This window comes from Anabrus simplex, chromosome 1 (genome assembly GCF_040414725.1).
Source record: "Anabrus simplex isolate iqAnaSimp1 chromosome 1, ASM4041472v1, whole genome shotgun sequence".
NCBI lineage: Eukaryota > Metazoa > Arthropoda > Insecta > Orthoptera > Tettigoniidae > Anabrus > Anabrus simplex.
Window position 1 is genome coordinate 811610783 of NC_090265.1, and position 13964 is coordinate 811624746.

The 13964-nt window shown below is 42.5% G+C and overlaps 1 protein-coding gene across 1 annotated transcript in view; it reads left to right on the forward strand.

Annotated features, from left to right (window-relative positions):
• The first annotated feature begins 429 nt into the window (after positions 1 to 429).
• dgo (ankyrin repeat domain containing protein 6 diego) overlaps positions 430 to 13964 on the forward strand; it is a 348810-nt gene continuing 335275 nt past the window's right edge. Inside the window, exon 1 of the mRNA XM_068224967.1 lies at positions 430 to 536. Coding sequence (XP_068081068.1) covers positions 430 to 536 — 107 coding nt within the window. The remainder of the gene's footprint in view (positions 537 to 13964) is intronic.

The following is a 13964-nucleotide window of genomic DNA, read 5'->3' on the forward strand; positions in this document are numbered from 1 at the left end:
TAAGAAGAGAAGTGTGCTAACATCAATGGTTACCTCACTTTCAGTGAGGAAACATTTTACTAAAAGCTTTGTTTGGAGTATTGAAACCTACGCCTCAGAAACCTGGACTCTCTTGATGAGGGACAAGGCAAGAATAAGAGCTTTTGAAATGTGGTGTTGGCGTCGAATCCTGCGAATATCATGGACAAGTAAGGTAACAAATGATGAAGTTTTTAATAGAGTGGAAGAGAAACGCTCATTGTTACCAGCTATTGAAAATCGACGGAACAGTTGGGTTGCGTCATTCATCTCATTGATCGAAGGAAAAGTGGAAGGGAGACCAAGAAGAGGTCGACCAAGAACAGAATTTATAGATGAAATAAAAAAAGAAAGTGCTCCTACCAGCTTTTAAACACCTGGCTCAAGAGCGAAAGTCATTGGGAGAAGATCATGCTGCCCACCAAACTTCGGGTTGAGGAGACAAAGAAACAGAAGAAGAAGAAGAAGAAGAAGAAGAAGAAGAAGAAGAATAAGGAGAAGAATAAGAAGAATAAGAAGTATGTAATGTACTTCTGCTTCATATTCATGTTTAGTCTTACCCTATAGTATTCACTCCATACTTTCCTGCAACAGATCTGAAAATCGACGTGTCTCTTCCGGTCAAAGTTCACAAAATTGCTATCTTTCTCACCAAGTAGATTCAAAGTCTCTTCATTTGTTATCCGATCTACAGTACTTATCTTCAACGAACTTTTGCAGCACAGTACTTCAAAGCCGGTGCATTCTTCAGAGACACGCAAAGCTTGGATCCACACAATTCATCCAATGCCTTATACAGTAAAACCTGACTTTAGCGGAACCTTTATGAACCGAAAAACTGTCCATATCCGAAAGTTTCCCCTGTCCCGTGAATCATCAACATCATCTACTAAAGGCAATGCCTTGTCACTGTAGCCACATCTGACGATCTTCTGCTAGCCTCTTCATGTTGCTATATGAACCACATGCCAGTTCACCGACGGAGTTCTTGATGTATGACATCCTTGATCGTCCCCTGGGTCTCTTTCCCAGTACTTTACCTTCAGTGATGGTTTGGAGAGGAGAGTCATGTCCCAGAACGTGTTCAAGGAACTTTGTTTTCCTCTTTATGGTATTTAATAAACATCGATCCTATTTTACGTTCTTTAAACAAGGCAAGTTATTTTCTTTATCCACCCAACTTGTTTTTGTAATTCTTCTCCAAAACCACATTTCTGCAACGTCAAGTTTTTTTCTTCCTGCTTCCCTAATGTCCAGGTTTTGCATCCATACAGTAGCACACTCCAAAGGTCTTGAGAAATGATTTTCTGGTCTCCAAATTGAGATGGTTGTTTAGCAATAAGTTTTTCTTATTTCGGAAGGCTTGTTTTGCTGCCACTATTCTTTTCTTGATTACCGAAAGGGAACTGTTATCAGAGGTAATTACACTACCCCAAATAGGTGAATCCTGTGACTTTCTATCGGTGTGTTATTTAATTTTAAGTTTTTTCTATCTGTAGGCTTCTTTTTTGTCTACTACCATTAAATTTGTTTTCTTTATATTTATTTTTAGTTTACATTTTTCTAAGGATTTGTTGAATGTTCTTAGCATCTTACTCATGTTCCTTTTCATAATTAGTAAGATGACAATATCATCTGCAAAGCGGATACTGTACACCTGAGTACCATTAAAATTCACTCCTTTGATATGCTCTTTCATTTCCCTAACTGCATTTTCTACGAACAGGTTAAAGAGATGAGGTGACAGTAAGCAGCCTTGACCCCCTCTTCTCTTCTAATTTTTGCTTCTCTTGTAGTATCATTAATATTAACTACCGTGGTTTGGGCTTTACATAGATTCAGTCAAGTCCCATGTATTATGCTTTAAAATTCATGTCTATATTTAGTGGAGGCTGCCTGACGCGGAAAGGCAAGGAAATGTTGCAACTGTAACGTAAAAAAAAAATGTAAATTTCCTTCCTAACCCTTTCCAGTACTTTCAAATGGTTTTAAGATGGTCGAGATACTGATAGCTACAACAAACTCTCGATCAGTGTAATTATGGTAATGTCAGCGCAGAAGATTACATGACCATTGATCTAGAAGTTGAGAGAGGTGGTGTTAGAAAACATCCAAGAGTTAGTCACCCACCACCTCCAAGAAGAGAAACAGAAATTGATGGCAATGAAGACAAGAACGGAGACGATGACGCAGATGGCTTGTGTAACGTGAAGACATGCCCCATCAGCCGTAAAGAACACTCAGTCTATTTCGCTAAAATGACACGCAATTGTTCGACATTTTTGCTGCGCCCATATTGAACCGTGCTACCAGGGATAGTTGTGTCCAGCGTACAATTCTGGATTACTGGAAGAAGTTAATGACAATATTGTACAGTGTTACTATTGGTGTTATTTCTGTAAAACATGTAATGTGTATCAAATACGCGTATATACTGTACTACTCTGCACTGTGAGGAAGTTCTAAGCAAGAACAGAGTTGTGTTAGTGATGATAAACTGATGTATAATGTCATCATTGTATCTATTACCGCCCAAGTCATATAACTCTACTGCTAGATTGTCTAACGGAGATATGCACTTATGATTTTTATGTTATTTTTTAACCACCTTATGGACCGGAATTCTTTTTACAGCGGAAAAAATGCCCGGTCCCTTGAATTTCCGCCGAGGACAGGTTGTACTGTACTTACTTTTCCTTTCGTCATTTATTTCGCGTCAGCCGTAAAATGATATAGTTTAATTGTTTCTTTCTTTCTTCTTTCTTAATCTGCTTACTCTCCAGGGTTAGTTTTTCCCTCGGACTCAGCAAGGGATCCCACCTCTACCACCTCATGGGTAGAATCCTGGAGCGGGAGACTTTGGGTCGGGGAATACAACTGTGGAGGATGACCAGTACCTCGCCCAGGCGGCCTCACCTGCTATGCTGAACAGGGGCCTTGTGGGGGGGATGGGAAGATTGGAAGGGATAGACAAGGAAGAGGGAAGGAAGCGGCCATAGCCTTAAGTTAGGTACTGCTCCAGCATTTGCCTGGAGGAGAAGAGGGAAACCACGGAAAACCTCTTCGAGGATGTCTGAGGAGGGAATCGAACCCCCTTCTACTCTCACCTCCCGAGGCTGAGTGGACCCCGTTTCAGCCCTCAATACTACTTTTTAAATTTCGTGGCAGAGCCGGGAATCGAACCCGGGCCTCCGGGGGTGGCAGCTAATCACACTAACTACTACACCACAGAGGCGGATTAATTCTTTTCTACTATTTCTAAATAAGAAGAAGTTCCACATTTCATAGAGCTCCCGCGAAGAGAAAAGCACCCTCTAGTTTGTATTAGATGCAATTTAGATGGTATTTTTCTAAAAAAACGGTTCTGTAGGTTAATTAACATCCGTTTTCTCCTTGTCGACCTGCACTGGTCGAGTACTTAAGAATACGGTTGATAGGGTCGATAAGTTCTGTTTTTCGATTATTTACAAAAGAAATGAAGTTCGAAGCACTGTACATCAGTAAAAGCTTAATTCTCTCACACTGATAGTTATAAAAATGAAAATTTCTACAGTAGCGTATAGTTTTTTCTATTTGTTTTACGTCGCACCGACGCAGATAGGTCTTATGGCGACGATGTGATAGGAAAGGCCTAGGAATGGGAAGGAAGTGGCCGTGGCCTTAATTAAGGTACAGCCCCGGCATTTGCCTGGTGTGAAAATGGGAAAGCACGAAAAACCATCTTCAGGGCTGCCGACAGTAGGGTTCGAACCCACTATCTCCCGGATGCAAGCCCACAGCCGCGCGCCCCTAACCGTCCGGCCAACTCGCCCGGGACAGCATAGTTCTTAACTGTGCGATGGATTTATTTGATCCAAGGAAAAGGTCGATGATTACTACAATTTTGTAAATAAAGAATTTCGTTTATTCGTATTATATAACATGCCGGTATAGTATCATAAATTTAATGTTGTTTTATTTTTAATATACCACCCCTTGTATACTGATTTACAAAGCTGTTTTAAAGCCCTTATATTGTTCTACGTCCATTTGCCCGCACATGCTAAGGAAAGCTCTATCACGCATATGTATTTTGGGCTGATGACCTCGAAATAAATCAGTTTAAGGAAACAATCACTCTCATCATCAACCTATATTTGCAACTTAGACAGTGAAGTACAAGAAGTCCCTGGGATGTTAATTACAAATGACTCGACCTCATGAATATTTCATGTGTTACCAATGAATTCGGATTGATTAAAAGCACAATTCTTTAGGATAAGTATTGCATTACTTATTATGGGTAATTTTAAAAGTGACGTAAGTATGTTAAAACACCATGGAAATTTATGTCGTGTCCTGCATTATATATATTACGTGTCCTCATTATCCGCGTACTCGTAAATCGAGACCGAGTTACAACCTAGCGACAACCATAATTGTTCACCAAATAAAGAAAATCGATCTCTGCCTAAGAAACCTTTTATAAACACGTTGTAAATCCTTGTTATACACACTTTTCTCTCACTGTGCAAGTCTTCACTTCAAACATAGGTGCAGCAAAACTAATGAATGTCTCGTTAGAGTGAAGAGTGTACAGTGATTTGCAGTCGTCTCAGAAAGTAAATGCACGCTTAAAAATCCCACACCATGTTAGTTAGTCTACTATATGATCGGAAGTATCCGCTCACCTACCTCATACTGAAGACAAGGTTTGCTGGTAACATACACTCTGATGGTCGACATTAATATGATATTGGTCTATCTTTTGTCTTTATCACAGCCCTAACTCTGTGAGGGAGATTTTACATCAGGTGTTGGAACGTTTCCAAGGGAATGCCACCCCGTTCTTCCCGAAGAGCCGAAGTCAAAGAATGTGTTGATGTTGAACATTTGGGTATGGAACGAAGTCGCCATTGTAACTCATCCCACAAACGTTCTATTAGGTTAAGGTCGGGACTCTGGGAGGGCCAGTCCAGTTGTGCTATTTGCTTTACGTCGCACCGACACAGATAGGTCTTATGGCGACGATGGGATAGGAAAGGGCTAGGAATAGAACGGAAGCTGCCGTAGCCTTAATTAAGGTACAGCCCCAGCATTTGCCTGGTGTGAAAATGGGAAACCACGGAAAACCATCTTCAGGGCTGCCGACAGTGGGGTTCGGACCCACTATCTCCCGATTACTGGATACTGGACGCACTTAAGCGACTGCAGCTATCGAGCTCGGTAGTCCAGTTGTAGAATACTATTATCCTTAAACCATTCTTCTACAGAGCTCGCTTTATGGCTGGGAGTGTTATCATGTTTGTATAAACAACGGTCATCGTCGAATTGATTTTCCAAGGTAGGCAGTACGAAAGCATTCAAAATGTGTTGATATCCTTTGCGTTTACAGTGCCATATATTCCTATAAGAGGGCCACCTCCTCCAAACTTCACTGTTGGTATTAAACTCTCAGATAGATAGCATTCTCCACACATTCTTCATACCCAAATCACCGAGCTCGATAGCTGCAGTCGCTTAAGTGCGGCCAGTATCCAGTAATCGGGAGATAGTAGGTTCGAACCCCACTGTCGGCAGCCCTGAAAATGGTTTTCCGTAGTTTCCCGTTTTCACACCAGGCAAATGCTGGGGCTGTACCTTAATTAAGGCCACGGCCGCTTCCTTCCCACTCCTAGCCCTTTCCTGTCCCATCGTCGCCGTAAGACCTCTCTGTGTCGGTGCGACGTAAAACAACTAGCATACCCAAATCCTCCCATCAGATTGGGCAACAATTTATGATGTTTTTTAATACTCCAAGTTACCTGTTTCTACTGTTCCAGTATCCAGTGCGGTCACTCTTTATACCACGCCAGTGGTGCTTTTTATTAAGAGGGAAAATATTTGGTGTGCGGGCAGCTGCTCGACAGTGAAACTCTATTCATTTTTAATTTCCGTCGCACAGTCATGGAACTGATTGTACTCTGGGTAGCACTTTGAAATTTTCTCGTGTTTCTTTCTACAGCCAACCAGCGATTATCTCGCACCACGCTTTGTAATGTTCGTTGGTACCTGGGTGTCAGTATTTGTGGTCGACCAGATCGTGGTTGTACTGTGCCTGTACCTTCACGTTTCCACTTTTCAAATACATCTCTGACAGACTGACTTACGTATTTCTTGCTTACGTGCAGGGCCGGATTTTTTTCGGTGTTAATGTTTCACAAATTTGGTGAAAAATAGACTATATATAAAGTATCGTGTTTATAGTTTAAAATATGAAATTAATTTCGTGAGAGTTTCATGATATTTTTTTTTTTTTGCTAGTGGCTTTACGTCGCACCGACACGGGTAGGTCTTATGGCAACGATGGGATAGGAAAGGCCTAGGAGTTAGAAGGAAGCGGCCGTGGTATTATTTAAGGTACAGCCCCAGGATTTGCCTGGTGTGGAAATGGGAAACCACGGAGAACCAGCTTCAGGGCTGCCGACAGTGGGATTCGAACCCACTATCTCCCGGATGCAAGCTCACAGCTGCGCGCCCCTAACCGCATGGCTTACTCGCCGGGTATGATCATTTTTAGTGCCATACATTTATATGTAATGCTATTAAATCAATTAGTAATTTTTACAAGATGTAATATTTGCAGCATTTATAACTTTCGAAAAGTTACTGTAACTAGACTTTTCTTTAGCGCGAGGGGAACACTTCCCAAATCCTTCGTGACATGGCAAGAGAAATATCAACTGCGTCGTGAAATCTGCAAGATGAAATAGGCGTCTCAATCGTAAACTGAAGATTAATTCATCGACTTGCATAAAAAAAAAAAATAGTGTGTATCATTCTGTGTCATATGGCAAACATAGAACGTGTCCTGGGTCAGATTAAATATATAAAATAAATTGTGGACGCGAAGAGAAAACGCAAGATAATAATAGATGTTCATGTGGTCATGCCTTCCTTTATTCTTGCAGCTAATAAATAACACTTAAAAACGAATGTATTTCTAAATAAACGACATGTTCGAAAAGATTAGGGAAACCTTGTCATCGGTGGTCCTACAGGTTATAAATGAGAATAACAGACTTTGGAGTTAATGTACCTTCACAAACGTTTTTTAATTCCTTTGCTACCAACATCTTCAAAATGAACATATTTCCTGAAAATAAATTTTAACAAAAATGCCGGTTTTCGTTTTTATCGTAAAAATGAACATTTTCGCAGAAATAGTCCATTTTCGCGAGAATTCGCGATGCAGTTAGAGCCATCAATTAGTCACATTTGCGATCAATCGTGCACATACGTCTTAATGTACCTCTTCTCTACATTTCGCGTTTATCGATTAATAACAGAAAAGCCTGGCCTTGCCTACGTTGCAACCAATGATTACCCCACGTCGAAAGTACGTAAGCGCACCTGACCTATCCATGTTGCTGATCCGTAGGTGTACTGAGCAATACAAATCCCCCCCTCCCCCACCTTTAATACCGGTACGATGTATCAATTGATGTTGTTTACTAGTGTACAGATGTCCGGATACTTTCGATCATATACAGTTTTACTATATCTCTGGTTGAGTCGTGCACATTATAGAAAGAAACCAATCGGACCAATGTAGAGATGGGTTGAGTTGAGGATACGTATCCAGGAGCATTCTCTGAACCGAAGGCTGCAACGCTGACCATCCAACCAGAGATCGGAACTATTTACCACCGGAGCATTGAATACGTATAGCGCTCAGAGGAGAGAAGGTCAGAAAGTAAAATGCAATGTTAACATCTCCTACGGTCGTAATATTGAAAAATACGCACTGACAGTTCTTAGAGGGAGGTCCGTTTAGTGCCTGACTGGGTGGGGAGAAGGGAGTAGGGGGTATGATTGACATGGAAACGTGGGTGGACTCACTGCGGTTGTCATGGAGAAAAACCTGCCGCCTCGTGTTGCTTGGAGTTGCCAAACCTCTCACTTCTGAGTTACGTACAGGAGAACACAGCGGTCTGAACGAAAGAACAGTGAGCGGGAAGCGAAGGGAAGGAGAAAGGAATGCAGAAATGCGGCAACACCGTGCAATGGCACTGGTGGCTCCTCCCTCCAGCCCTATCTGTCAAAACGCTTCTTTTAATATTAGAGGTATAGTTACAGTAAAGCACGGGAAAGACTGCCCTAGACATAGGACATCAGTCCACAACAGCCATAACCACTTACACAGCCCATACTTACGACAGCACTTGTTAAACAGTTGATATCACGATCGAACGGCGTTGAATGTAATGCTATAAATTTCGAAATTCCTGTTAGAAATTTGTATTTCCAATTTCAGTGCCATTTAATACATTTCAGAAACCAAATTAAGTAGCCATTCTTGCAACAGACTTACCTTCATTAATACAAACCAGAGATAGGAACAAGATTACAAAGTTGAAAGGAACAAAACTGTTGTTCACAGAAACAGAAAATGAAATCGGGAAACTCCTATTTTGTCTAAGCAATATGAAAAATTTCAAATACATTAAGCAAGGACATATTAGGGGACTTTGAGCAGCTGTAACATGAGAGTGCTGTCACCTTGGCGACACAAGCCAACTCGTCACGGAAGATATCTACCTGTAGTTGTAGATGCGTCCGCCTCTGTGGTGTAGTGGTTAGCGTGATTAGCTGCCATCCCCGGAGGCCCGAGTTCGATTCCCGGCTCTGTCACGAAATTTGAAAAGTGATACGAAGGCTGGTACGGGGTCCACTCAGCCTCGGGAGGTCAACTGATTAGAGGTGGGTTCGATTCCCACTTCAGCCATCCTGGAAGTGGTTTTCCGTGGTTTCCCACTTCTCCTCCAAGCAAATGACGGGATGGTACATAATTTCAGGCTTCGGCCGCTTCCTTCCCTCTTCCTTGTCTATCCCTTCCAATCTTCCCATCGCCCCAGAAGGCCCCTGTTCGGCATAGCAGGTGAGGCCGCCTGGGCGAGGTACTGGCCCTCCTCCCCAGTTTTATCCCCCTGACCCAAAGTCTCACGCTCCAGCACACTGCCCTTGAGGCGGTAGAGGTGGTATCTCTCGCTGAGTCCGAGGGGAAAAACGACCCTTTGGGATAAACAGATTAAGAAAGGAAGTTGTAGGTGCAACGTCTGGAAGAATAAGTTTGTTTGGTCATATTGTATGTCACCTTTAACGCTGTTACTCGTTTATCACCACCCGGGGGTCACGTGTTGGGTAATTTGAGGTAATACCTACGGACGTGAGTAACGTTCCAGTTGCAGTGAAGGTGGCTACATTTATACTATAGCAATTCAGATAAATGACTTTAAAATTGTCAGTCTTTACAAGCCTCCATGTGTGAATTAGGCTCCTACAGTACTGCCAGCTATTGATCACCCTTGTGTATACACTGGAGACTTAAACAGCCATCACACAAACTGGCGGTATGACACCGTGGATGTGAATGGGGAGTCTCTAGTTCTATGGGCAGAAACTAACAATATGCATTTCGTTTTTGATGTAAAAGACAAGGGAACCTTCCACTCCGCACGATGGAACAAGGATTACAACCCAGAATTGACATTCGTATCTAGAGATCAACTAGACCAACCACTCAACACCACTCGCACTGTTCTGTCCAACTTCCCGAACAGTCAACACCGACCTGTTATGGTGGAAATCGGTTTGAAAATTCCCCTTGTAAACTCAATGCCCTTACCCAGATGGAACTTTCAACGAGCCAACTGGGATGGATTCACAAAAGACCTTGACTCCAGCCTAGCTACGGAGAATCTTCAGCCGACAGCAAATAACTACGACGAATTTGTTAAACTAGTTATCAAAGCTGCCAAGTCCAACATTCCTAGGGGTTACAGAAAGGAATATGTACCTGGATGGAATGAAGATAGTGAGGCTTTATACCAAGAATACCAAAGTTCTGGAAATCAAACAGTGGGCTCACAGCTACTCCACTCTTTAAATAAGAGCAGAAGAGAGAAATGGGAAGCTACACTCAAAAAAATGAACTTCGCAAAGTCAAGCAATAAAGCCTGGAAAATCTTGAATGGGCTAACTGGCAAGCAACACCCCAAAAAGCCGCATCCTAAACTGAGTCCTGACTTTATTGCCAACAGGATCCTCACAATGACAAAGAGGGACAAGAATCATACCAGAATAGTAAAATGTAACCTTTCCAAACTCAAGCGCAGTGCCCCGAGAAACGAGCCCCTTTCCAGACCCTTTTCCACAGTGGAAGTAGAAAATGCAATTAAACAACTGGAAATAGGCAAGGCTGCTGGTCCCGACAACATCTATAATGAATTTATTAAGAACATGGGACCGCATTGTATATACTGGCTCACTTCTCTCTTCACTTACATACTCCAAGAGAACAGATTGCCCAGACAATTCAACCTGTCAAAAGTTATAGCCAAGTTATAGCCATTCTCAAACTTGGCAAACCTGAGGACAGCCCCGAAAGTTATCGACCAATAGCACTGCTCAGTTTCATATTCAAGCTTCTTGAATGAATTCTCCTAACCAGAATAGCTCCGTTCATTGAAGCTGTTACTCCTCCTGAACAAGCTGGATTCAGACATGGACGCAGCTGCACCGATCAAGTTCTTGCCCTAACTACACATATCGAAGCTGGTTTTCAAGGACAACTAAAAATCAACAGCTGTGTTTATCGACTTGACAGGTGCATATGACGCTGTTTGGCGACAGGGACTGATCTATAAACTAGTGCAAGTTGTACCAAGTCGAGAAATCGTGGATCTAATATCTAGCATGCTTAGTGAAAGACAATTCGAAGTGTTTCTAGGCAACACTAAAAGCCACAAACGAAAGCTAACGGCCTACCACAGGGATCTGTCTTAGCACCATTGCTATTCAGTTTTTACATTCATGACCTACCAAACACAACATCAACTAAGTTCATATATGCTGATGACATCGCATTGGTAGCACAGAGTAATACCTTTGAAGACGGTGAACAAATTCTGAAGGAGGACCTTAAGAAGATGTCAACTTTCTTTAAGACCTGGAGATTGATCCCCAGCACAACAAAAACTGAAGTCTCTTGTTTCCATCCAGCGAATAGTGCTGCAAACTACAAACCAAGAGTTCTGCTCAATGGATAAAAGCTTAGGTACAGTCCTTTCCCAAAATATCGTGGAGTCACTTTAGATAGAACCCTGAGCTACAAAGAGCACATCACTAAGCTTTCTCATAAAGTCACCGCAAGAAACAACATACTGCATAAACTCTGTGGTACCTCCTGGGGAGCCTCTGCTGATTGTCTACGTTTAACTGGCATTAGCCTTGTCTACTCGGTTACTGTACTGTGCTCATGTCTGGTTGGAAAGAGTACATGTGAGGAAGGTAGACACAAAATTGAATGACACAAGGAGTTGCATTACTGGTACCATCAAATCAACTCCATGTCACTGGTTACATGTGCTGAGTCACATCCCTCCACCTCATTTAAGACGGAAGCAAGCTCTACTAAGGGAAGCTGAGAAAATCTTTGCATCACCCTCCTTGCCACTGCACTAGGGATTCTGCCATCCGTCACAGCAGCGACTTCAATCAAGAAGACCAGCAAGTGTCACTGCAGGGCAACTCATTGCAGATGGATTTGACCTAACCGAAAGCTAGAAGCATGAGTGGTCAAAAAAAAAAAACATTGGGAACAAGTGCCCACCATCTTGATCCCACAAAGAATCCAAACGGTTTTGACCTACCGAGGAACCTCTGGTGCCGTATCAACAGGTTAAGGACTGGGCATGGTTGTTGCAATTATTTCAGGTACAAGTGGGGTTGGATCAGTTCACCAATGTTTGATTTAACCTGGAAGAACAGACGATTGAGCACCTGGTCCAACACTGTCCTCTTCATTCGTACCCTGGCACTCCTGATGATTTGTTCGCTCTCACACCTGGTTTATCTGAATGGCTGAGAAGGATGGACTTTAAAGTTTGATCTTGCCTTGTGTATATATATTGTATAAAATCACCTTACGATTAAGTAAATAAAAGTTTGTTTGGGACACTGTTCTGTTGCCCAGAAGATTTTACCTCGATTATCACAGATTGTGATTGCTTGCCTTCCACCGAATTCCAGGCGAAAGTGATGGTAATGATGTGTCATGTTCAATTCCACTTGCTTCCAGTGTAACTGGCTGTCATAAGAACGAGTTGGCCGTGCGTTTAGGGTCGCGTAGTTGTTAGCTTGAGTTCGAGAGATGGTGGGTTCGAATTCCACAGTTGCCAGCCCTGGATTTAGTTTTGCGTGGTTCCCACTTTCATTTTAGGCAAATGCTGGAGCTGTGCCTTAATTAAGGCCACGGCCGCTACCTTTGTCAATCCTAGCTCTCTCTCGTCCTTCCATTGCCGAAAAACTTCGATGATTAGTGTGACGTTAAAGTAGAAAAACGTAATTAGAACGTGCATTCTTCTTCTTCCAAGCCTTTTCCCAATTACACCATATCAGGTCGGCACTTGCCTCCAACGCTATGTGGATGGGTGTGTCCACTATTACGTGTCTCTGCAGTGGTTTGTAGTGTGCTGTGTATATATGAACTAATAATAATATTGGTTTTACGTTCCACTGACTACTTTAACGGTTTTCGGTGATGGCAAGGTGTCTGAATTTTGTCCTGCAGGAGTTCTTTTACGTGCTGGTAAATCTATCGACAAGGGGCTGGCGTATTTGGGCACCTTGAAATACTACCGGACTGAGCCGGGATCGAACCTGTCAACTTGGGGTCAGAAAGCGAGCGTCTTAATCGTCTGAACCACTTAGATGTCAGTTCATGTCGCAATCACTGTTACTTGACCTTAATAGGTAATACCAGCTTAATTAAGATTCCATTATTATCACTGAGCTTTATCGTACCGCATTCTATTAACGACGCACACAAATACTGTATCTAGTCTCCAAGCCACAGGAATGAACCAGAAGCGGCTAAATTCCCTCAGCCAAGGACGCGCATTGCAGAGACGAATTTTCTTTAAAGGCAAACCCACTTCGATGATAGTTCACAAGAGCGCTTATTCGGACCATTCGCCTCTATATTATTATTGTTATGTAGATGCTCAGCAAGTCGTGATCTACGTAAATATGCAACATAAGGAAGGTGTATTTTGGATAGAATGGTAATTGAGATAGTTGAGGTCGTTGATCTCTCGCCAGGAATCTTGATTGGCTCTGTAGACAATGCAGTAATTTACGTAACGTCTCCTTCATTAAACTGATCACGAGGTTTCTGAGAAGATGTCAGTTCATGTCGCAATCACTGTTACTTGACCTTAATAGGTAATACCAGCTTAATTAAGATTCCATTATTGACACTGAGCTTTATCGTACCATACTGCATTAGCAGCGATGCATCTTCCCTAACGTAAGTTCACTATAGACCGAATGCTACAGCAGTGAAGTTCTCGTAACCGCAGGAAATCGGTCAACTCGATTAATCTACAATAAGTTCGTTTACGTTCCTCACTTTGATAGTGCGGAATCTGATTCAGTACTCACGGTATTCTCTAGGTGCTGATCATCGACATATCGTCGCTGTTACAACAAAATCTCGTATCTCCCAATGCTCTTCCTATCCACTATTCTACGTAAGACAGGTCACGCCTCCCAGCCATATATGGATATACAGTTCATCAGTACAATTTTCACCGAGCTTGATAGCTTCAGTCGCCTAAGTGCGGCCAGAATCCAGTAATCGGGAGATAGTGAGTTCGAGCCCCACTGTCGGCAGCCCTGAAGATGGTTTTCCGTGGTTTCCCATTTTCACACCAGGCAAATGCAGGGGCTGTACCTTAATTAAGGCCACGGCCGCTTCCTTCCACTTCCTAGGCACTTCCTAGGCCTTTCCTATCCCATCGTCGCCAAAGACCTAACTGTGCCGGTGCGACGTAAAAAATTAGCAAAAAAAAAAATACAATTTTCGTTGGGTTAATTTTCCTATGCTAATGTGTAAGTGAAAATGAACCTGTAGGAGTGCGTAA